Source organism: Sylvia atricapilla, chromosome 8, assembly GCF_009819655.1.
Source record: "Sylvia atricapilla isolate bSylAtr1 chromosome 8, bSylAtr1.pri, whole genome shotgun sequence".
In the NCBI taxonomy this organism is placed as follows: Eukaryota; Metazoa; Chordata; class Aves; order Passeriformes; family Sylviidae; genus Sylvia; species Sylvia atricapilla.
The window spans coordinates 20,612,706-20,636,232 of record NC_089147.1 but is presented as its reverse complement, the minus strand read 5'-3'; the positions used below and the strand labels follow the sequence as shown (position 1 = coordinate 20,636,232).

Here is a 23,527-nt window from a genome sequence, read left to right as displayed (position 1 = left end):
CAAAACACCCCCCCCCCCCCAAAAAAAAAAAACCTAAACAAAACAACAAACCAACCAACCAACAACAACAAAAAAACCTGTGTGCAAACTGAACCTCTGTGACTCTTCCCAAACACAGAGGGAGGAATATTTTATTTTATCTAGGAAAGCTGTATGAAGGAACTCAAGAAGTAGCAGTGCTCCAAAAGCTTTGTCTCTCATCTCCTTGTGGCGTATTGTCTGTTCTGGCTAGTGATTTAAGCCATTAGCCTTAGACAGACAAGCTAGCCCAGGCTGAAAGTATTTCTGACCTCAGGTGAAGAGAGAGGTTATGTGGATCAGAGGAGGGGTGCTCAACATAATTCTGCAGACTTTCTAGTCTGAATCTTAATCCAGTACCCCTTTCCCTCAGGCCCCTAAAGTTAAGTGCTCTCAGGGTCTGAAAGTCTCAGGAAATTCATTTTGCCACAGGAAAAACACAGAAGTCTGGCCTTAGTATGTAAGGAAGATTGCATGGGTTTAGTATTTTGGTGATCCCACTCCAGATTTCCAGGAGACAGTGATTTCTGCTGAGGAGTGATTGCCAAACACCATTCAGTGTTAGATATCATGATCCAAGTGAGTGGAATAACTGCATTTGCCCCATCATTTATGATAATGTAATGGGCAGGAAATGAAAAATGTTTGGTTTGATTAGAGAACAAATATTAAATGTAAAAGCAAGGAAAATAACCAGGAGACTGGGAATCCTGCATTTTACTCACATCCTTGTTTCAAAGCTATGTTTAGAAGCAAAACTGAAGTAGTCTAATGGACTTCAGCCCCTCACAAACTTTTCTGGATCCTATGCTGACACAGGACATGATTTGCAGAAGCAGAGGCTGAGGCCTACAGTGCTCGTGGTGTATCCCAAATAAGGCCTGTAGCTGCAAGTAGCATGAGATGAGAAATAATACTGAGATGCATCTGTTAAGTTGTAAGGAAGAAACCGGAACTACTGCTGGCTTTAAGCAGGTCTGCTAGTGTCTGCTCACAAAAATACTGTGGCTGGCCTGTTAGAAAGGTCACAGGTGAAATTACAAGGAATACTTTTGAAACATGTAAGCTTGTCTTGAGCCTTTCCAAATGTCTAATTCCCCAGCTGTTGAACAAGCACAGACATAAACTGTTGTTTGAAAAGTTTTAGCTCCCACCTGCTATGTTATAAGCTGCAGTGGTAGGCCAAACCCCAGTGTTCCCTTGTTAAATATTTGAAGATGTCTTTAATGGCTCTGATTTAAAACTGCCAATGATCCCTCCTCTCTTGCATGCTGCAGGCTTCACATTGCAGCCATGGCAATTCAGGGGTTTTATCTTTGCTTCAGAAGTAACAGTCCTTTCCCTCTCAATATATGGGAACACTTACCAGAGATAACCTCAAGATCCTGCAGCACCTGGGAGGAAGCATCTCAGAAGAGACTGGTGTGATGAGGAGTCACTGACACCAGACATGGCCACAGTGTGAGCCAAGATTGTAAAGAATATGCTCCCTTTCTGCTACAATATCCAGCACCCCCTACTAGACCCTTTTCCCTAGAAGAGACCCATCAGTGCTCTGAAAATGGGAGCCCAGCAGCAGTGCTCTGTCTGGTGAAAGATGTGACCCTAGATGAACAGAGTTGGCATCTTTGTTTATGGAAATACCTTTTTTCCTTTTCTGTTTTGTCGTTTGTTTATTTTTTTCCAATTTACAATCACTTTCTACTTGTTTGTGCAGAAAAATAAACTTGTGATATGCACTTTACATGTAGCATTTTGTCACTCTTTGCTTGGCACCTGGGAGGAATTGCTCTGTGTACAGCACATGCATTTAGTGCTACCTACTACAGACTTCTAAGGACAAGAGAATATAAGGAGTTCAGAAAAGGATGGGATGTTTCAGCAATAAAAACACCAAGGCTGGACTTTAAGCCTCTATACATTAAAAAGCCCGATGCAAGCAAAAATTTAAGTGAGATCCAAAACTTTGATACTACAGACTGTAAAACATCACTCACTGACAGGTTAAAGACCTTTGTGGACCAGCTTGAGCTGGCCTGACCCATCACTGCCCCTCAGCCTCTTCTAACCTAAACCCTACCCTCTGCTTGTAAATCCAGTATCAGTGGAAGCTGGTCAGCTCCGATAAATCCAAATATATAAACCTGTGTTGAACACTTCAACTTAATATTAACCAAGACATTAGAAAAACAAGTCAGTCAGAAAATCAAATATATCTCATTGTATTCTTAGGCTCCAAATCTAATCCTAACTCTAAACTTAATCCAATTCATGTTAAGTCTACTCAGTTTCTGGCTCCTGAGAGGTTCATTGTGTTCCATTTAGGACAAGCGTTAGCAGGTTGCCTTTCCCAGACATATCTCACTCTCAGACAGCAATTCCTAAGCACTGAAAAAGACACTTGGATCAGCTGTAGGATTAGACCTCAGGCTCTGGACATTTGTCCAAGTATAATTTTGTGGATATTTGTCAGATTAATTGCAAGGAGGCCTTCCTTTTGCAGTGGTCTGGAGGTAGGTCTTAGGACTATCCAGCATATTTCTGATTGACTTGCCATCAAGAAAATGCAGACAGGTGCAGCAATGTTTGCTGATGCCAAACCTAAGCTTCTGTCCATCCAGGGGCACAGCTCCCAAAAAAATAACTATACAGATGCACAGGCTGCAGATTAGGACTGCATCTTGTTTTGTCTAATAAATCTGACATAGTAGGATTATGAGCTACTCCAGATGGTTTGACACATTGCAGGACGGTTGCTGTATCTAGGGCTCTTAATTAAATTCCCTGTTAACCTCTACAACCTTCTCAAGTGAGAGTCATTTCCTCTCAGAGCAGATCATGTCAGAAGGAGCCAGACAAACAGACTTTGAAAAGTGGAACAGGAGCCTGCCAAGCCAAAGGATTACTAAACAGCTACGTAGCAGTCTAGGGATTAACTTGGTCTTCAGTGCCCACCTTAGAGAGAAGTTTAAAACCAGAAAATAGTAACGTGCCTTGTGGAGATATCCACCCCCAAACAATCATACCCGACGGAAAGGGAATGTGCAGCAAAGAGCCCAGCTGGGAAGTATGTGGCAAACAGGAAAGACAAGGCTATTCCCCGACAGTACAGACCTATAGCTTCGACGGCCACTAGATGCTGCCACTGTTCTTCGGCGAGTTACCTGGGGTTTTGGCATTGGCCTCATGCGTTAAGTCCAGAGGGTTTAAAATCTTAGGAAGTCCTTTCTTCCTAATCTATCCTCTTTTGACATTCACATATGGTGCTGCTCAGTCCCACATAGCAGAGGAGAAGGTCAGGCGCATACCAGAGAGTGTTGGCAGCGGGGGGCTTGCTGCAGCTTGGAGGGGATTCCTGGGTCACACAGACAAACAGGCTGCCCAGCAAGTAAGACACCATGGGAACGGCAGCTATTTCCACACACACTCCATCTCTGTGGTCAATTCCTACGTATTTCTGTCCCAGTCCTCGTCTTACTGTGCATTAAACCCACTTAGTGGCATGAGAGAGCCTGGCATTTACTGTTTCTCCTGTTTTGGTGCTATGAAGTACTGACAAGTCTCCCTGATGTCTACGTAAACTGGAACAGGTTAAGAATACATGAAATATTTTACAATAAAAAAAATATATTTATTTCACCATCATCATCATCATCATCAAAATAACCAAGGAAAAAAGCACCAAGTCAAGAGTTTGGCAACTTTTTTTTCAGAACAGATTGAATCATGTTGGAATCTGCTGTTCATGAACAGTTTCAATGCAGATCAGTCCTGGACATAAGGCAAAAAGGAGAGCAAGAGCAAGGTTTATTTCTCCATCTTTGAAAAATTGAAGTGGTGAAGACTGATGTTCTTTTCCTGACTTCTACATGATCGAAATGTGCTCTGGAGTCAGCTCTGCTGCTGATGCTTCTCTGAAGTACTGCTTGTGTCCATCTAGCAGCACAATAAAGCAGATTTCATATGCTACTCATGAAATGTGTTTGTAGGCATTGACAACTTGAAGTTAGACCATTTGAAATTAGGTATACAAGAACGCAGTGCGAAAATAAATTAATTTTGAAGATACATGTCAGGGAAAGCAAAGCTTTATTTAGGCTGTTCCTTTGGAAAGAGGGAGGTGGTCACAGTGAGAGACAGTTTCTTGTATGATTATAAACTCTCTGCAGTGGTGGAAAGTCCTACAGGCAGCACATATACTGCCCCACTGGCAATAATGGAAATTCCATGTACTTAAGCAAAGATTAAATTTAGCCACCAAACCTCACCCCAGTCCAGGTAAGCCCTTCCACCCTAAACAAAAGAAAACCACCTCAAGCACAGCTTGTAGTTATTCAAAATGCTTACTGTTGACTACTATGAGTGGGTAAAATAACAGACATCTTCTTCTGAGTTCTTTGCATTATTTATGGCAGGGATTGAAGATTGATACAATATTCCCAGTGCAAAAAAGCCATTGACCTGCTGAACCTGGCACCATGGCAGGACACAAATGAAGTCTCTGCTAGACCCACAATTGACATTTACAGACTTGTGAACTAGACATTCCTATGTCTCAGAAGAAACCATGTATAGAAAGGAGAAAGGAGAAGTATTTAGTTCTCAGTGTGGTAACTGAAAATAAGACATATCATTTTATTTGAAGGTAGAGGTAAGAATCTCAGTTTAAGGTGTGTCTTGGTGCTTAAGTGTCAGACACAAAAGTGCTTTACACAAATCACCCTATAAATGCTGATGCCATACTAATATGTTCAAGGCTCAGGCTGTGTTCAGTTCCTTGCAGATGCAAGAACTTGCATCTTAGGTCCCATGTCTCACCTGGTATATATCTAGTTTACTTCTCACATGAGACCTTGACTAGGCAAACAAATGCTTTGTTCCCATCACTCCTTATACAGAGAGACTTCAGCATCCTTGGCCTTGAGTTCAACCCTGCTTACCCCTGATCCTTTGGGCGGGGGATCCACAGCCGACTCTTGTCTCCTGAAGTTAGCTCACCCTGAACTGTCAGTACCTTGTTCCTGGTCCTAATTGCAGGGTATGCCTGCTCACAGTCTGACTGAGATCCTCACACACCATGCTAGACATGCCTTCTCTTCATCTTGCTATTGCTTTTCCCTAGTCTCTTGTGAGTTTTATAAGAGGGATCTCATCTGTTTCCTGCTCACTTCCAATTACCATAGGGCACTCTGCTCCCTTCCAGCATGCTCAGCTTCTCTCTCTCTGCAGCTGCCTGGCGTGGGAGAAAGCAGAGGTGCACCAGGTCATGTGACAGGGAAGAGCAACCACATACTTCTCTGCTACAGCATCTTTTGGAGCTACACCATGCCTTAAAATCCATCAGATACCCATATGATATCCAGCTGGCACAAGCTGTTCCCCTAAGGTGTAATTTGTGCTCAGGAAGGCACAGGAGATGACTGGAGAAATAAAACAACACATATAAAGGGGTCTGAAAACAGCTGCTTGGAAGCAAGTAGAGAGGAGGTAAAGTTTAGCATCAGCCTAGTTACTGCAAACAGGTGCCATATAATGGTAGCTGCATTTCTCAACTTCTCACCTGATGACAGAAATCACATTAATTTCTCAGATGGTTATCAAAATGGAGATAGAGACTTCTTAAATTGAGATTTAACTCTACCTCATGCCTTTGGGAAAGGAGAGGAAAAGGACTCTAAATTAAAGCAATAAAGCAGCACATTGTGTTTGTTCTCTCTCTGCTCCCTCCATATGCCACCACCTTGTGGCAGGCAGTGTCTCCCTTGATGAATGATGAATGAGTGTTCAGAGCACAGGGAATTTGAATAGGAGAGCAGCATCTCAAGGAGCACAACTGGATGTCACAGCAGACACTGGGCACTCTGGCCAAATGTCAAGCATGGTGCTAAACCAATCCAGAAGAACTAATGTGTGAGAAAAATACTCCTCCTTGTACAATCTGCAGTGAGCAGGGCTTGGCAACACCAAGAGACTTCTCTGTGGCCACCTGCACTTGTGCAGAGTGGGTGTGATGTGTGGACAGATGGTCAGCTGTGACAGTATTTGACACCCTCCAGCTTTGTACAGATGTAAATGCCTTCACCAGGCACGAAGCTCTGTGATGGTGCCCAGAGCAGGCAGTGGGTGTTTACAGTTTAATTGTGCTTATTTTACACTGGAACTGCTCCAGGGATTTGCTCCTGAATCACCAGCATGGGAGTGTGAGGGCAGGATCTGGGCTGGACATCACTCTGGTGGATCATCCCAGCTCAGTGAAGGATGCAGTGCTCTTGTTGGTAGTGGAAAGCATACGTCATGCTTACGGCAGATATAAATGAGGGACAATCAGAGCTGTGAAACAGGCACAATGCAAGGTATACATTGTGGTTATCTGGATGCAAGCAAGAGGAAAAGAGGAAACTTTCAGCCAGAAGAATGCCATATGTGCCCTAACTCCAAGCAGGATATAAAGACTGTTTATTGCCTAGAGGAATGTTACAGCAGTCTTCTACAGGACCTTCCTAACAGTACTGGGGATTAACACTTAGTGCTTTCAACCCAGTTATCACACTGCAAAGTTTTGTATGCATTTAGTGCAGGAAAAATGACAGCAAAGTCAAGGGAAAAAGGAAAGTGGCTATCTCCTGATGTTCCTTTGTATCAACTTTGCTTGCAGTTGTCTGTGCAGATGATTCTACTATAATCAAAACTGTGGTGTTTTGTTTGTTTGTTTTTTTCTCCTCACTAAGCTCCAGGATTATTCAATGGACAAGCTGATTTTGAGCCAATAGAGATTCAATCTTCCAATGTGAAATAGAAAGGGAATGTTTTCTGGACGATTTTTTGCCTTATTGAGAAGCTGAAAGATATGTGCATCTTTGAGTACTCCAGTGAAACGAGATGTTTCCTTCATCCTAAAACCAGAACCCAATTGGGTAGGCAAGAAAAAGAGGGAGAGTCACTTCATAATGAACAGGAGTTAAGGGGAGTTATTTTATGTACAAAGTTGCACCAAATGCAGGCTATCAATCCTATTTCTGTCATTAATAAGGAAATTAATTTCCTTGCTCTTTGAGTCAATTGGGTTTCCCATACATATTAAATAGCTACTTCCCAGAATTCTGTAAATAGCTTTCTAGCCTTTGTGGTTTTTCCTACTACTTCTTGTTTCATGCATACCATTATTTTGCTTCTTTATTTTCTGAAGCATTTTAGGAAAAATATATGACAGCCTAGAGGACACTGGGATGAATGATTAAGAAGTTGCAGAAGGAGGGTGTAAAACAGACCAAGACCCAAGATAGCTTTTGAGGCATTACTGACAAACAGAATATTGAGAAGGTTTTATGAATTGCATCAAAAAGCAATAGAAGGAGGAAGAGAAACTGCAGGTTTAATTGAACAAAGAGGAGGAAGAAGTCAGCTGCCTATGGACTGCCTGGTTTTCTTGGACATTGAGACAGTGACTGCAGGAGACCTCCTACAGGAGCTGGAGGTGCAACCTTTTCTTTTCCCCTCTTCTCAGGGATGGCAGCAGTGCTATCTGAGACTCTGCCCTCTGGGCCTTTGGCTATTAATAACCACAGGATGCCTGTGCGAGCAGCCTTCAGGAGTCAAATTCACATCACTTTGCATCAGCACTTTGTGCTGGGCAGAGCTTCCCTGCACCCAGGCACCCTGGGAGAGTGGGGCTGCTGGACAAGCCTCCCCAGGCAGCACCCAGACACAGGCTGGGAGGAAGCAGCCACTGCTGAGCTCTGGGGCAGGTGTGGGAGCTGGTCTGAGCCTCCACTGCAAGCCTGAGGTGAGTTGACTGGGCAGCAAAATAGTGCAGGTGCTGGAGAAGTAATGACTGGTTTGGCTTGCAGCCCCAATGACTGCTGCAAAGATCAAAGCACAAAAACACAGAGGAACTGAACCAGGGGACAGAGCTGGGGGAGAAAAGCCCTGGGTTTATGCAGAGATAGTGAGGATGGGGTCTGAGGCTCCAGCAGCTTCTGGGAGGGCTGAGAGAGCAGTAGTACCATGTAACTCTGGACCCTGTCCATAGTGAGAGACTGCTGTCCCTTTCCTTATGCTAGACCAATTGCATGCAATGGGTTTTTCAATCTTCAGTCCTAGTGGATTAGTAAAGAAGGACAGCAGAATGGGATGGGCTTGTCCTCACTACTGCTTGGGAATTGGTGTGATGAGCACAGCTCCCCACCGTGGCCATGTCTTTCTGCCTTGCCCCAGGGAATCCATGTTTGCAGCACACAGATGATTTCTCTCTGTTTTGCCAGTTTTAGGAGCCATCAGATAGGCCATAACCTCTCACCTCTGCTGTCTCCTGGCAGCATTGTCCCTTTCCTGTCAAGCAGGGCCTGCTTCTTTTATACAGCCAAGCAGATGTCTGGCTGCTTGAAGAGAATGTGCAGCCTGTGCGTCATGGCTGCACCTGCTCACACTTGCTTTGGGAATACCCCAGGATGGGCTCGTTTATGACGTGAACTACACAGGCAGCATCTCAGTAAATGGAAAAGCTTTCAGATCTGAAAGAAAAACTAATCCAAGGGAGTACCTGCCAATGTGACTGGCACAGTTTTGTTGTGGTTGGGCTTCTTTTAACAGTTACTACCACTCCACCACATAAAAATCATGTTGCAAAAGACGTAATGGTGGAATGATACTTCAGAATACACAGGAGAAAAAATATCTTGATCAGAAGGGCACAAACTCCTAGTTACAGCTGTTTGCTTGCTAGTTTTAAACTATAACTCATAGTTCGAGTAAAATAGAAAAAATCACAAGGACAGAGGTGGTTAGTTATTGCTGCTGCTGAAGCCAAAGGGTCTTTGCTCATTTTTCTTTGTATTGTATTGTAATGTATTAGGTGGGTATCTGTCCCCTATATGGTGTTGTTTGGGCATGGACAGTGATGAAGTGAAGGCAAGACATTTGCTCTACTTACATTATGTGTAATAACCCCTAAGAAGGGCTCTCAGAAGCTGCCTGAAATGGAATTGCTGAGATTACTCCTGATTTTCCCTGGCTTTGCAGTTCAGATCTCTCATCCTATCTGGGGACAGAGATGGGGAACACTGTACCAGAAGAAATCTCCCTCTTTTCCTCTTTCCCTCTTCAAAATGGTAGGGGATAAGATCAATACGTAAGATGCAAGTGACTTCAAACAAATTGGGTGAACAACTTTAACAAGTTTTCCTGTGCCTTCCTCCTCCAGCTTTTGTAACAAAACAGTAGCAGTCATAAAAGACATACTTGGAATTTTGTTTTGTTTCTTTTTTTGCGTTCCAGACTTGCAGTCTGGTGACTTTCTGAATACCTATTCTAATTCTAAAAGGACTATCTAAATATCCAAACCAAAACCACATATGATGCAAATTGCTGCAATTAACTCATGGACAGACCTGAAATCTTTATCCAAAAGTATATATTACCATCTAATGATAACTGCATGTTGTTATAACATTGCATCACAGAGTAAATTTTCAAAATGACGTCCTGTTACCGCACCACAAGATGGTAACAGAGTATCCCTACAGCACATGTGGATTCTGGGAGACTGCCTCCTTGCAATTAAATCGCCTATTTTAGATGACAGTGCTTTATGGCACCTTGGCAATGCTTCTGCTGGGATCTGCTACCATATTTTGTCAGAACACTGAGTCTCCAGAGAATCCCAGAATGGCCTGCTGATGATAGCCTGTATGGGATGATACCCTCCACTAGCTCCATCATGGAAAAGGGATAGAAAAGAACCTGTGTGTGAAATGAAGGCTGTGTATCTTTTACCTGTAGATGGCAACTAAAAGAGAGGCAAGAAATACATTTCCAGTGTTTCATTTTCCATTTCCTTGTGTGTTTAGAGCAAAGCAGAGAACCCTTTGTGGGAATGCCCCTTGCAGGGACTCCTGCTCCTGTTAAAAGGAAAAAGTCCACTAAACTCATTGGGAAGCTGTCACATGAAGGTAAGACATGCAAAAGTGTGCATGTAACAATTGTTTGAATTTCAACCCGATTTTCAGCCTTTAAAATTTCACACCTTGTCTGACTGAACTCCCAAAGCACAACATGCAGTGAACATACCAGGAGGCAGAGACACAAATTTTACTGAAGCCCAGCCTTCAACCACATCACATTTTCTGTCTTACAGCTGAAAAGCGCTGCACATGCTCAGGTCAAAAACAGACCTAGATTACACTCTGTAAACTTGTATTCTCCTGCAGCATTAATTTGGATGCACACCAGTGTAAATTGACAGAAAACATGATCTTTTACAGGTGTCAATATTGCAGTGCCTAGATATATTCTACATTGTTCTCTCTCTTACACCTTTGTCTTATACTTATTTTCTCCTCTGTGTGAGAGAGTTTCTTTGATTCCAGCACTCGTTAGCTGAAAAAGACAAAGTCTCTTGGAGAAGTTAATAGAGCAGGAAGAATATAACCTGGAACATTTTTCTTTCTACAGATCATGTGTATATTGGGTAGGCTAACTTTTAAATAACTGTGATGACCTTATCTTTACTTTTGACAGCATAAGGAAGGTTTTAGAGGTTTGGAAAAGTAATAATTTTAGGCAGTACGAAGAAATTCTGCTGCACTGACTGAGATGCTCCAGATGTGGGAGACACCCATCTAGCTCCACCCCTATGCAACTTCTCTCTGCAGATTTGCCTTGATTGCAATCCAGAGTAAATCCCAAACATCTGTATCCAAAGTGCCATCAATGTAAAAACTTGGTGATAGATAGTTTCCTAAAATCTTAATTTAGAACATAATTTGGGTTTTTTGAAGTTCCAACTGATGCTAGGAAGCAATAGACAAAAGACATGGACCAGAGTACTTCCTAAAGTGTCCCACTGTATCTGTTTTGTAGCCATGCCACAAGAGGCCTCCAAGCTGAACTTGGGGAAGAAGATCAGCATCCCCAGAGATGTGATGCTAGAAGAGCTTTCTCTCCTCACTAACAAAGGATCCAAAATGTTCAAATTACGTCAACTGAGAGTGGAGAAGTTCATTTATGAGAACAACCCTGATGCCTTCACTGACAATTCTGTGGTAAGTTGAAGACTAAGACTAAAGTGCCACTCCATACATGCAGGGAAAACAGGAATGGAGTGTGCCCAAGCTCTCTGCTGTTTTAATGTGTGTGGGCAGGAGGTAGGGAGAGTCTACTAGCAAAGAAGTGAAGGAAGAAAACAAAATTACATAAATACACAAGTTTTATTTCCTTTTGGCAGCAGCATTAGTTTCCTCTGGCAAATATTTGGTACCACACATACAGAAGCATGACAAAATTCAGTACTGAGTGATGAAGGAAGGCTGCATGTTTGGCATCTGCTCAGATCTCAGGGCAGGGCTAATTGGTTTTGTACCCATTCCATTTCTTCTTTGCATGATGGCAATGATCCATCCAGGTTTGACTTCAGCTCCAGCATATGCAGTTCTATTTTTGTCTAGGGATAATTTTATGCTTTCTCCTGGACAGAGTCCTCTGCTAATATCTGCAAGCTCCACAAGTGAAACCTCTGACCTGACTCTGAAATATTTTCAGTTAATTTGCTAGAAGCCCAGTTTGTTTTCTTCTAAAACATTTTCCTTTCTAATATGGTGTATAAGTACAGATATTCTTTTTCTTTTCCCCTTCCCCTGTGTTAGTACTGTTATTTAAACTTCTTTCTATAGCTAGTTGCAGGTATAAAGTCTTTTGAAGACACCTAAACTTTTACAAATGAAACTATCTATTCACATGATTATCAGAATTCAGTAAAACCTATAGAAAGTGTTTAAGGTTCATATGTATTTTGATGTACCATCTCATCCTTTGATGTTCCTTAAAGTTGGTTTGGTGACATTTTATCCCTTTATGGCATCTATTTTCCAGTCCAAGGAAATTCAAGGAAAACAATAAAAGTTCAGCTGAAGAACATGCTTTTCCAAACAAAAACACACTATCTTTTAGAACTCTGATGTTTTCAAAAGCAGCATTAAGAAAATATCTGTGGCTCAGTTCTAAAAAGGACAACTTAAAAATCAGAATATGGAAAGATGCATAACTTAAAAAAAAATTAAAATTACAACAGTAATATTACAGATGAGATATGACAGACCAGAGATACAGCAAGCATATCTCATGATGTTAAACTTTGGGCAGTTTCTTCATCTCTTTGTGCTATAAGTAATTAATTTCTTCAGCGAACTATCTCTTAGAAAGAATGTGAGAATGAATGGTATGTTGAACTTCAGACTCCACACACTAATATTCTAGAGAAATGCATGCTGTTTTTATAAATACTCAGTAATCTCAAAGCTCCTAAACATGAGGGCAAATCATATGTGAGAATCTGCTGCAATGAGTAGTGAGAATATAATAATTGAATGGAATAAAAAGGCTAAAGTCCAAAGTCTCAAAAAATTGATGGTGTCACTAAAGAATGTCCAATCAGAACAATCCCAAAAAAATTAATTGTGACAAACTGACTCAAGACTGGACAGGTACAGTTGCTCCATGACAAACACTGATGACAGTTGCTTCTCTTTTGTTAGCTGCTTTTCCTACTTTGTTTAGTCATCTGTGCCCAACTTTGACGAACACATCTGCTCCCAAGATATTTTAGCATGACTGTTGAGATCCTGTGCCATGGAGAAATGTAGTTGGGGGTTTAGAGTGGAAAATACTCTAAAAAGCCTAGGAATTTCTTTATGGCTTTGCTGTAGGACCATGGCATAGTCTCAAAACAGCAGCTGGCATTCTGCTTAAAATCCTCCATGATTCGCTTCCAGGTCCTCTCTCCACATCCATGGTAGTGATAACAAAACTCCATTGGTCAGTGCAGGAAGATTCAGTCTGCCCCAGAGCCCTCACTTGAGGTCAGTTTAGCAAGATCAAAACATAATTGTTACTGTTTTCTGGCTGCTCCATGTGCTCGCTGGCTGCATCCGCTGCCTTTGAGGGAAACTACTCTCACCACGGCAGGCAGCACGAGTGAGCAGCTTTGCTGCAGTCAGAGCATTAGGAAAATCTGAGCAAGCGCAGCAAGTGAGTCATTGTCTCAGAGAGCTGGGTGCTCTTGAGCAGGTAAAGGCAACAGATCTGAAACCTGTTATCTTCCAAACCATCAGGACAGCGCCTGACCTTAGCACCAAATAACTTTCATCAAAAAGCTCTTTTGATTGCAGTATCCGATTAGCTTTCTTTTCCTTTCTTGCTCCTCTATCTGATGCTCAAAGGCAGATGCAGAAAAGAAAGCTTAAACAAAAGATAACTGTGTGAGGAAGATAATGGCAGAGTAAGAAGTCCTACTGCTACATCCAGTTACTTCCTCCTCCCAATTAACTTGCATGTCCTTTGCTCCCTATCCAAAAGAAGTTCTTTTGTCTTTGAGGCTGTGAGACAGAGAGGGAATTTGAAGCTGGTGGTGTGTTTTCTGCTTTCATATCATAGATTTCTTGTCTTGTCTTAAAATATTCTCAGGACACACTTAAGAAAGCAGGGCTAGGCAGGTCTGGGATGGAGTATGGATTGTTTCTTTCCCACAAAAGAAGTTTACCAGCAAGATAATGTAATATAAAAACACACAAAGAGAAAGGTTATTAAAAATAAATCCAAACCATATAAGGGGTTCCAGAATAGCCTGTGCTGTAGCCATAAACCTTCCACACAAGGGAGAAGATCTCAGCAGTCATGTGTCATCGACCCACCCTTCTGCTTCTCTCCTCCTCCTTTTCCTCCAGCCAAAAACCCACACTGGACAATCAGATCACCCTCCTTACTTGTAGCAGAGGAAAGATATATATTGTGTGTACATGAATATCAGACAGCTCCATGCAAAAGTGAAAACCTGTCTCTCTGTCACTGCTGCAGCTCTACCCATCCAGTTAAAGGCAAACCGTAGCTAAACCCCCAGGGCTTAGGACTGACCATTCCCAACATGAGTAAAATGAAACGCACCACCTACTGTGGAGCTGCTTTCAATACTGGGACTCTCTTTGCTTGCAAATATATAGTACAAGGGGAAGGTTTTAGGGAGGGCTGAGTTTGACACTAAGATCCTGCCAAACAGGGAGAATTTGGGCAACATCCTCCTTGTTTGGTGCTGTGCTGGAAAAGCTGGTTTCTTCTGAACTCTGTCTAGTAAACCAGATGTAGGATTTCTTCTCCTCACCCCAGGCTGTGTGCCACCCACAGGAACTCTGATTGTCTCCATGTCTCAGAGGATATTTTTACTTCATTGTGGAGCTGCAAGATATAATTTATTACTGACTAAAGACCATGATGAAATCCTATCTTGCTATGTGCTCTATTACTGTATCATCTGGCCAACTAGAGAATGAGGGAAATCATTACATTTATTTTTTAATGGTGAAACTGAACCATGGGGTAGATTAATGAGTCACTCAAAATCACAGACAGGGTCTCAGTCTTATCTTTGGATGTCTTAAATCCCACTTCACTGTTCAGCAGTTAATAGACCAGCAGTTACAGATTTTTCCTTCACAGGGCTAAATTTGTTTGGCCTCAAACACATGAAGATCATGTGAAACAATATTTCTTAGCCCTCCAGCCTCACTCATTATTTATTAGCCCTCCTCCTAACTCCTTTTGAGATCCCACCTCTGCTTTTGAACCTCAGTGTAAGACCTTGCTGTCATCAAGTGGTAACTTTCTAACATCTTGCTGCCAGGCATTAAGGGGAAACTGAAAACAAAGCCAGAGTTATGTTGCTCAGATGTTGCCATTACTCTGAATTCTTCCAGTAAGAATCCTTAAATATCCTTCTGCTAGTCAAAACCTATGGCTTGATTTGGGTTACATGGAGGAGACCTTCCTTTTGCCCCCTTCTTTTTATGATTTATTATCAGATCTTAAATTAAAACAATTAGGAAGGTGAAATAACCAATGAGCAGTAGTACCTCAAAAACCACACCAACCCACAACCAAAACCCCCACTTTGGTGCTTTCTTACATTCATCCACAAGTTAAAATAAATGCAGCTTCCAATCATGGCAAAGGTTGTATGAAAACAAACTGAAATGTGTTGGCAATTTCCGCTAGACTTCAGATCTCTTTTAAGGTGATGCCAACTGTGAAACAAAATCTAAGAAATCAAAAGAATTGGATTACCGCTCTTCTGGATAATGGCAGGAGTTACCCAGTACTCTTTTTGATGCTGGACAAGAACTCAGCAGGCAGAAGTAGCAGGGAGAAAATGGAAGTGATCATGTTACAAACCAAAAGTGATGCTTTACAGCAAGCAGCAGTACACAACCAACCTGCCTCAGAAATCTTACATGATAAATAGCCAGGCATGATATAGTGTCTGAAGGAAAACAGTTATGGAGAAGCAAAGATGTTATCATGCAGCTGCTTGGTTTATTTCAGGAGCATGCATTGATGGCTTTGTATGCCCCTTAATGTACTTAGATGAATGTCAATCAAGATCAGTGGAGGTAAGGTTAAAGGGGAAATGTTAGGAAAATAGTTTTTCTAGGAGTTCCGTTCTGCATGGAATGTTAAACCTCTTGAACAAACATTACAGGATAATTGCAGGCCAAAATACAAGTCTCAGGTTATGATCTAAGTGGAGTGAGCCAGGTGAGATTGTAACTTCTCTAGGAAAATGAGCCTTGCTGCACTGGAGCTGGATTGGGGCAGAAGACCGAGAGGTCCCACTATACCCAAAGCTGTGTAAGAGTGAACATGGAGTCCAATGCATTCTTATTCAAGAAATGACTGGTGTGGAAAAAAAGCAGAGTAATGGAAAAAAAGAGCCTTTTATTTTCCACAGCTCCAATTTGTTGGAGCACTGTCAGAAAACTCTGGATCAAAATTCTGAACCACAATTTCTTTCATCCATGAAGAAAATGTGGCAAAGATGATATAAAATATACAAATAAGATATATCTAATTTTGGGTAGCATTAGATAAAAATCCCTGTTATTTAGATGGGTAAAATCAGGCACAGAGGCAAAAAATATTTGCTTGAGATTAAACAGCAAGTCAGAAATGGACCTGGAAATAGAAAGCAGGTCAGCCTGCTGTGCCTCTTGGGGTAGCAAGTTAAAAAAAATAGTGTAAGATGCTTCAACATCTTCGTATTTTCATCCTTTTTTAAAAAGTGAGTCATAGATTTAAGGCTATGCAATTCCAAATGAAGGACTGAGGCCCACGCTTTGATAAAAACAGCAGGCAGTCTATGAGACTCTCCAAGTGTCTGAATTTTAAATCTCCCATCCCACCATTAAGGAGCATTTGAGTGGCTGCCACGGAGACGACGCAGTCCAGTAACTTCAGAAGTGTTAGTAACTACATAGGCATCAAACATTTGGGGAGCTCTTTATCAGTGAGGTGGAAATAGAAACACATTTGGTGGCCTCAATCATTTTCTTCAGGGCACAGCAAGGAGCTGAAGGGGAGCACACAGTGTCTCTCCTGGGGGCTGCCTGCAGTGACGTCAGGGCCTTGAGATACATAGAGATCTCAGCTCCATTAGTTGGATCATCTTTCATTATCTAGTTTTTATTAGGCACATGCTCTAGGGAATTCAGAATTTGTCCATCTCAGCACTCAGCCTGCAGGAGCAGGCACTTGCTAGCACTAAGGACTTCAAAGACACAAGCCCAATTTATTTAGCCAACCCAGGGGACCCATCACGTGAACATATAACAAATGTTCTCTTATTAGAGTGGATTTAGGGATGCCCAGGGACTGATAATACTCACTACATCCAATAATGCACAGACAGGAGGAGCTGTGTGATCTGTCCCCAGACTCAACAGGAGAAGGTTGTCAACCATCTCAATTGACATTCCTGGACTTCTCTCCTGTAACTCCCACCAACACGGTCAATCAATACTAACTGAGAGGCTGGTTTTATGATGTGAATATGCATATATGTAAAAGTTCCACATGCTGTTAGCAGCTGCCCAAGACATTTATTCTCCTCAAGTGTGAGCTCCAAACCTCTAAAACTCTGACCAGAGGTGTGCTCTAAGCACTGGAAACAAAGCTGTACCTATACAGCTATGTTGAGGTTGACTATGTTGAGACTCCTGCTTGAGACTGAGCTCCACTGTCTTGGAAAATCTTTCAAAAATATTCATTTCCCTTTGTCTTATATTAATTTGAGCTAAGACAAACAATTGTAGTGGCCAAATTTAAAGAAAATTACATTTTTGTTCTAGCAGGTGAGTAGACTGGGGTGTTGCATGGAAAACATGTCTTTCCTGTCTGAATGGAGTTGCCTACATATTAGCAGATCAGATGTTTTCTCAGCAGGCCCATGAAGAATCATGAACTAGCTTAAGGCAAATCAAACTAATTTAATTTGCAGTTAAATAGATTTAGGAGTGGCTTTCCTGATACAGACCTTCTGTTCCAGAGAAACTTCATTCCTACTTAGTGATAATACTGCAATTTAAAATAACACCAGATGACAATGATGCCCCTCCCTAGTCACATTAAATACTACTGTGAGCAGAAACAAAACAGCCCATTTTACTGCCGGTCATGTTATGCTGATGCTTTGTGACCTTTTTTTTCTGTTGCAGGAGAGGCAAGTAAGTAACCACAGGAAAGGAGAAATAAGCATTTAATTCTCAGAAAGGGCACACAGCACGGGTGAAACTTGAAGGAAAACAGATGCAAAATCTGTTTTGAAAGCAGTGAGCAAATCAGTAGAAGCATTACCCTTGCATATATATTAACAGTTTGAAAATAACCTCATTCTGACCCCTAACCCTCAAAATACCCTTGTTCAGTTTGCGTTTTTACAGCTACATAGCTGCCATGCATAATTGAGCAGATTGCCCTGTTAGCTCCTATGTACAGCTTCATGCTCACAATCCTCTCCCCTCTCAGCGCTTCCTGACATTCACAGGAACATTACCTCCTCTGTTCCTAAAAAGGGAATTCCCTGCAGCTAGGAGAAGGACAGACAGTCCCTAAAGGCCCCGGGGGCACCAGCTCTGCCACTTCAGCCTGCAGCTGGCTGCCTGCCTGGGTTGCAGCCTGGTGACCTGCTGTGAAACCCTGGACACTGTTGTGGGAGACACAGGGAGCAGAGGGTTAGCTAATTCTGCCTTGAGCCTTGTGGGGTTTTCACTTCTCGACTATTTTTAGCTGACTGAACAGCTGGCCTTGGAAGCCTGTTTACAGCCTGGACAGCTTCTTTTTGCTAAACTGTGCTAGGTGTAAGAGCCCTGAGAAAGCCTTAACCCTTTGAGAGCCATCTCTGAGGCTGCCTGAGATTAATGTATACAGGTAGAATCTCAGCATGATGAACCACAGATTCATTCGATGTCATTGACGTGTATTTGTTGCATCTTTGTGCATCTAACAGCCAATCTCCTACTCCAACAGGAAAGAGACTATATGTGATATATAACCCAGATTACTTGTATTATATAGCTGTGTGGGCTGTACTACACAAGAGATATCCTTTTATGTTGACAGGGGTCAAGTTTTGATGTCACTTATGACCAAAATCTAAAATATTTTTTCTGAACATACTGTATTGGTTTCTATTCCATACAAGTATTTATTAAAGTTTCTGTGTGCAAAGACAGGATATTGTGCCAAAATGTACACCACAAGGTCTATAAATCCTGCATGGATTGTTCACTCTTTTACTACATACTGCAGAGATTGCGCCTTCTAGCCTGGACAAGGGAGAGTGAATGGTCTGCAAAATAAGACCAATTTAATATTACTGATGGATACAACTTTCTTTCTTTCTTACCCTGTTGGTTAGATTTGGTTTGCTAATTCACATACTGCTACAAACAAAATTCTTCCTTTTTGTCATTTCCCACTTGTGGTCTCCAGGAAGTATTTTCTGTTTTCCCAGGCTGCTATCTCTTCAGTTTTTCTCAACATATAAATACTCCTCCCCAAGCAGACCTTCATATGTATGGAAAACAGGCAAAAAGGCAGACATCCCCCTGCCTTTTATGCTGTCACAGATACCCTGCTGTTCTGGTGGCCTGTAACACTTAATTCCCACACTGTAATCGAGCTGGGGTTAACTTTGACATGGAAACACTTCCTTTTTCTTGCCCAGCTTGCTTTCCCACAGGTTAGCTAATGTTATCTCTGTTTGGACTTCTACCTCCCCTGGCAAAAGCTAAATTTCTTTTCCTCTTCTCCTCCTCTATTTCACAGTCTTCATTGTTGGGGACAGCAGCACCCTGATCACATAAAACAACTATGAAGTATGTGTGCTTCCATTGCCACTTCTGCTGTTCCACAACTGCTGCTATTCTGAATAAAGGGAATAATTCACATGAAGTTCTGCCACTGGCTTTGTAACAGAGACACAGAACCAGTCAGATCACAGAGACTTGGGAACTCATGTTCTGGGACACAGCCCTACAAACACAAATAAACTGTGTCCTGTACCAGAGCTTCAACCAGACTGTTTTCTCCTCCTCTAGGATCACTTTCAGAAGTTCATCCCACCAGGAGGGCACTATGGGGAAGATGCTCATGGCTATGCCCAAGGGCGGATGGTAGGAGGAATGCCAGCCGGGCAGCACGGCTCCAGTATGCAGCAGCAGTCCGGTGTCCCTCCTAGGCCCGGGAGCAGAGGTGGCGCTGCGGACGGTGAAGGGGAGCATGCAGGGAAATCATCTGGAAGTGCTGGAGAAGGAGGCGATGGTACTGACAAAGGCAAGTATCTCCCTGCAAGAACAAGAATCTGAAGCTATCAGATCACATGCCAAGCCTACTCTTAAGGATAAGCAAATTAATCTAACACCTGGATTCTTCCAAAGTTCCAGTGTAAAGTCTAGGAGAGTTGAACTGCTTTTAGCTTGATGGTTTTTTTTGTGTGCTTCTGTGTTGCTCAGCCACAGGCAGGAGGCAGAAATACATTCCTTGACTGGCCAACAGAAATTACAGGAAACTCATCTGCTGAGCTCCTGAGGCTGACAGAGCAGTAGGCCAGTACAGCTATGCCATGCCAGTGTGGCTCTAGTGTGTCTCTCCTTCCTTTTGAGGGTTTCACACCGACCATTACTGGAGACAGTGGTATCAACTCTTTACATCAGCAGTCTGATCTGAGTATCACACCTGAATATCTGAGCCCTGATTTCAAATCAAAGCTTCTACCTAAACAAAGAACACTTTTTGGACAATCTTCAGAAAGAAACAGCAATATTTCTAAAAGTTATCTGGTAACCACCACTGGGTCACTGAGGCAGTATCTTTATGGGTAAAAGTAGTTTTATTTCGATTTACTCTTTGCCTGATTTTATCCTCTATTTAGTTTGGCCAGAAATCTCTAGAAACAAACACGTAGTAAAAGAATCAGCAGATGAAATCACAACTGTAACAATCCTTATAGGTTTTTACCAAAAAAATCAATTTTCCTTGCGAACAAGGAATAAATGCCTTAAGTAACCAAAGGAATGACTTGTAAAATCCAAGTTTTTTCATTTACATTCTGGAATAATGTACATTTTATATCATAATCAGCTTTTACATTTCCTGTGAAAAAGCAATCTGTATAGACTCTTATAGTCTTCTTATAGGAGATTTTTCTTCATTGTTATCCTGTGTGCAGGGAGAAGGAGTATTCATATTATCCTATAGCTTTCACTGCAGACACAGATCCCAGCTGCTTTTATGTTTCAACCCTAGCAATCAATTTGCTCTGAAACTGCATAGTTTAAATACTTCACAAAGAAAGAGCGGAGTAGTTGTTCTTATTTTTTTAATGAAAATGAGATTCTTGTAAATGTCGGCAATTCTCTGAAAGCAGAAAACCCCAGGACTTGGCATGGTTTGAAATAAGCAAGACAAATAAAGGAGGTGTGATAAAGAGGAAAAATTCAGATTAGAGTGTTCACTCTTTTCCACTTAGTTCATAAGGATTTGTTTTCTACACAAAATGTAGCACCAGGAAAGAACCAGGATGTCTCTCTCCATTAACATATTATTCTCATCTGCCCTAATCAAGCTAAGCGGATGTCATTGCTCAGGAGTTTTAAGGTTTATGAAGGATGAAAATATAATAAATATGCTACATATTAATACAAAACTTATGCTCTTACTAGCGAGGTGGTATTATACACATCTGGGGGAAGGGAAATGCAAAATGAAATCCCTTGTCTGAACTCATTTGCTTAATGGAGCAGCTAAAAGATAATCTAAAATTTCTAGCAGTCAAGTGTCTGACTTTACAACGAAGTGCAGCTCTAGTCACTGATAGGATTTTAACTTCCAGTGAGATACCACATGATATTTGCAAACTGCTTTTAGCCATCCTGAGGTGATTGAGACAGACTTGTCTCTAACATCCCAGTTCAGAAGGGGTAAAAGATGAATGTCTGTCTGTTCGTGTGATCACAAAGGAAATGTCATGTCTGCTATGATCTGACAGAAAATAAAGAAAAGTAAATTAAGAAATTATACAGGATCTTTCCTCATATAAAGCCTTCCCCCCTGCTAGTGAAAGAGATGATAAGGTGAGGACTTTGGTTCTTTCTATATGAGCAACCAAAAAGAAGAATGAACAATTAGCTTTCAAACATATGCTTTAATGTAAATTCCTGGATAAGTGGCTCTTAGACTATGGTAATATCTGCTTTTTTTGGATAAGTCAGAAGTGGTGTATAATTGTCTTTTTAAAACAGAAATCTAACCATAAAAGTTTGTATTGATGTAGGGGTTTGAGAATCTGGAAACAAAGCTGGTGCCTCAGCTTCAGTAGCAGGATACAGAAGCACAATGCAGTTAGAGTGCTATCTAACCAGACTGCTTTACCTTCCTCTGTTTACAGATGGAAAGTCAGGAGGCAAAAAAGTTACTATATTTAAAACTTATATTTCCCCTTGGGAACGAGCAATGGGTATCAGCCCTGAGGACAAAAGTCAGTTCTCCACGGACTTACTGTCGTACAGCCCCAAACCTGATTTCCCTCATTACAAGTCTTTTAACCGGTAAGTCTTCTTAAACATTCAATGCAGTTTATTTAGCAAGAGAAAACACAATAATGCTGACCACAGTCCTCCCATCTTGTGCATTGTAAGTAAGTTTTAGTTGCTTGTCATTTTGCTTAGCACAGTCTCCAGTAGATGAAATGTTTGGAAGACTACGAAGAAAAAAATCCATTAAGAGCTAGAGATTTTAATTCAGATTATGCACAGAAAACCTATGCAATTGGATAAGAGGACTTTAATCCTACTTGCCTTTCTTTCTCTCCCCATTTGACCAGGAGACGTAGCTTGCCACTGTTTTTTACTGCATCCCTTTGAAGTTCAAGAGCTCAGGAAAAATACTTATGATCAGCAGCCATATACTCCACAGCACTTCAATTTCTTGTTAACCTCTCTATACAATTTTTCCACCCACCTCCATAGCCTCAGGACATCAGTACCAAGGACAAACCCACATCTCACTCATTTCTGCAATAATGCCTGCTACATATACAGAATACTAACAGGTGTGAAAGGTGTATGGGTTGATGGAGATTGATGCAACAAGGGTGAAGGAAATGCACAGCAGTGTATATGTTGTGTTTACATTATTTTTAATATATGCTCAATGGATACATCTATGTTCTCATGAAGGATTTGCTGGCCAGTCAACTCCAACAGGAGCAAAATTTAGAATCTTGATAAGTTTGACTGTTTATTTTATAAATGCTGTTGTTTATCTATGCTCTGTTTGCTAACTCCATGTATTCCCCTATGCCAGGACTGCTATGCCTTATGGGGGTTATGAGAAAGCAGCCAAACGGATGACCTTCAAAGTGCCTCAGTTTGATATCTGCCCTTTGCTCCCAGAATCTCTCATGATATATAATCAAAATTTCAGCAAAAGACCCTCCTTCAACAGAACCCCAATACCTTGGATGCCTTCAGGAGATTTCTCAGAGTACCAGACTGCAGCCAATGTGCCAGTGTGCGGTGAAACAGAGGAGCTGTAGATCTCCACTGCCAAGACCTTCCCTTTTTTCTCAGCCCTTTCTATTTGCAAGTTGATAGTGAGGAGCAGAAAAGTGCAACTCTAGTTCTGTCAGCTCTTCCTTTCTTTTGCCCATAGCCAAGACAAGTCCCTAGCAGGTTCTAAATTTCTCTTCACTGTATTGTAATCTAAATCAGGCACAGTTTGAGGAAAAACAGCTTTTTATTCTCCAGCATATAAAGAGGCCAAGACTAAGGAAGTGTTTTTCTGTTTAGCAATGCTACATGCTGCCTGTCTGATGATAATAAACCTGTTTTGTCATATATTAACAAAAAATAAAACACCAAGATGAAAACCAGCTTTTGTGTTTTCTACTTAAATCTGCTGAAAGAATTTGGGGATTAGCAATAACAAAAGTTTAAATCTCACAATGAGACTATTAGCCTGGGATGAAAGATCAGGGACTGACAAGGATGGTCATAAGATTTATATATGTCCAGGTGGCTTGGAAAAATACTGCCAAAGTGATAGGGAAGAATGATGACTTTGAGAGGTAATTAGAACAACATCAGAGATGAAATAGCAAATCATCCTGTCAGCAAAATAAACAGCTTAAAGT

At 41.6% G+C, this 23,527-nt stretch overlaps 1 protein-coding gene across 2 annotated transcripts; it reads left to right on the top strand.

Moving 5' to 3' along the window:
- The first annotated feature begins 7,786 nt into the window (after window positions 1-7,786).
- MYOZ1 (myozenin 1) lies at window positions 7,787-23,266 on the top strand. 2 transcript variants are annotated; one of them, XM_066324029.1, is made up of 6 exons: window positions 7,787-7,801; window positions 9,864-9,965; window positions 10,876-11,057; window positions 19,434-19,668; window positions 21,782-21,941; window positions 22,699-23,266. In XM_066324029.1, exons 2-6 carry the CDS (start codon window positions 9,890-9,892, stop codon window positions 22,928-22,930), a joined length of 885 nt encoding a protein of 294 aa, XP_066180126.1. In that variant the 5' UTR covers window positions 7,787-7,801; window positions 9,864-9,889; the 3' UTR covers window positions 22,931-23,266. The 2 variants fall into 2 exon arrangements, with proteins under 2 accessions (XP_066180126.1, XP_066180127.1); XM_066324030.1 differs by lacking the exon at window positions 9,864-9,965.
- The last annotated feature ends 261 nt before the right edge of the window (window positions 23,267-23,527 follow it).

What these genes read in the sequence shown, in the direction of transcription:
- MYOZ1 (XM_066324029.1), top strand. Translation starts at nt 9,890, where the DNA reads ATGCCCCTTGCAGGGACTCCTGCTCCTGTTAAAAGGAAAAAGTCCACT. An exon ending in CCTTCACTGACAATTCTGTG is followed by an intron (nt 11,058 to 19,433) that starts GTAAGTTGAAGA and finishes CTCCTCCTCTAG; the next exon opens with GATCACTTTCAGAAGTTCAT. An exon ending in AGGCGATGGTACTGACAAAG is followed by an intron (nt 19,669 to 21,781) that starts GCAAGTATCTCC and finishes CTCTGTTTACAG; the next exon opens with ATGGAAAGTCAGGAGGCAAA.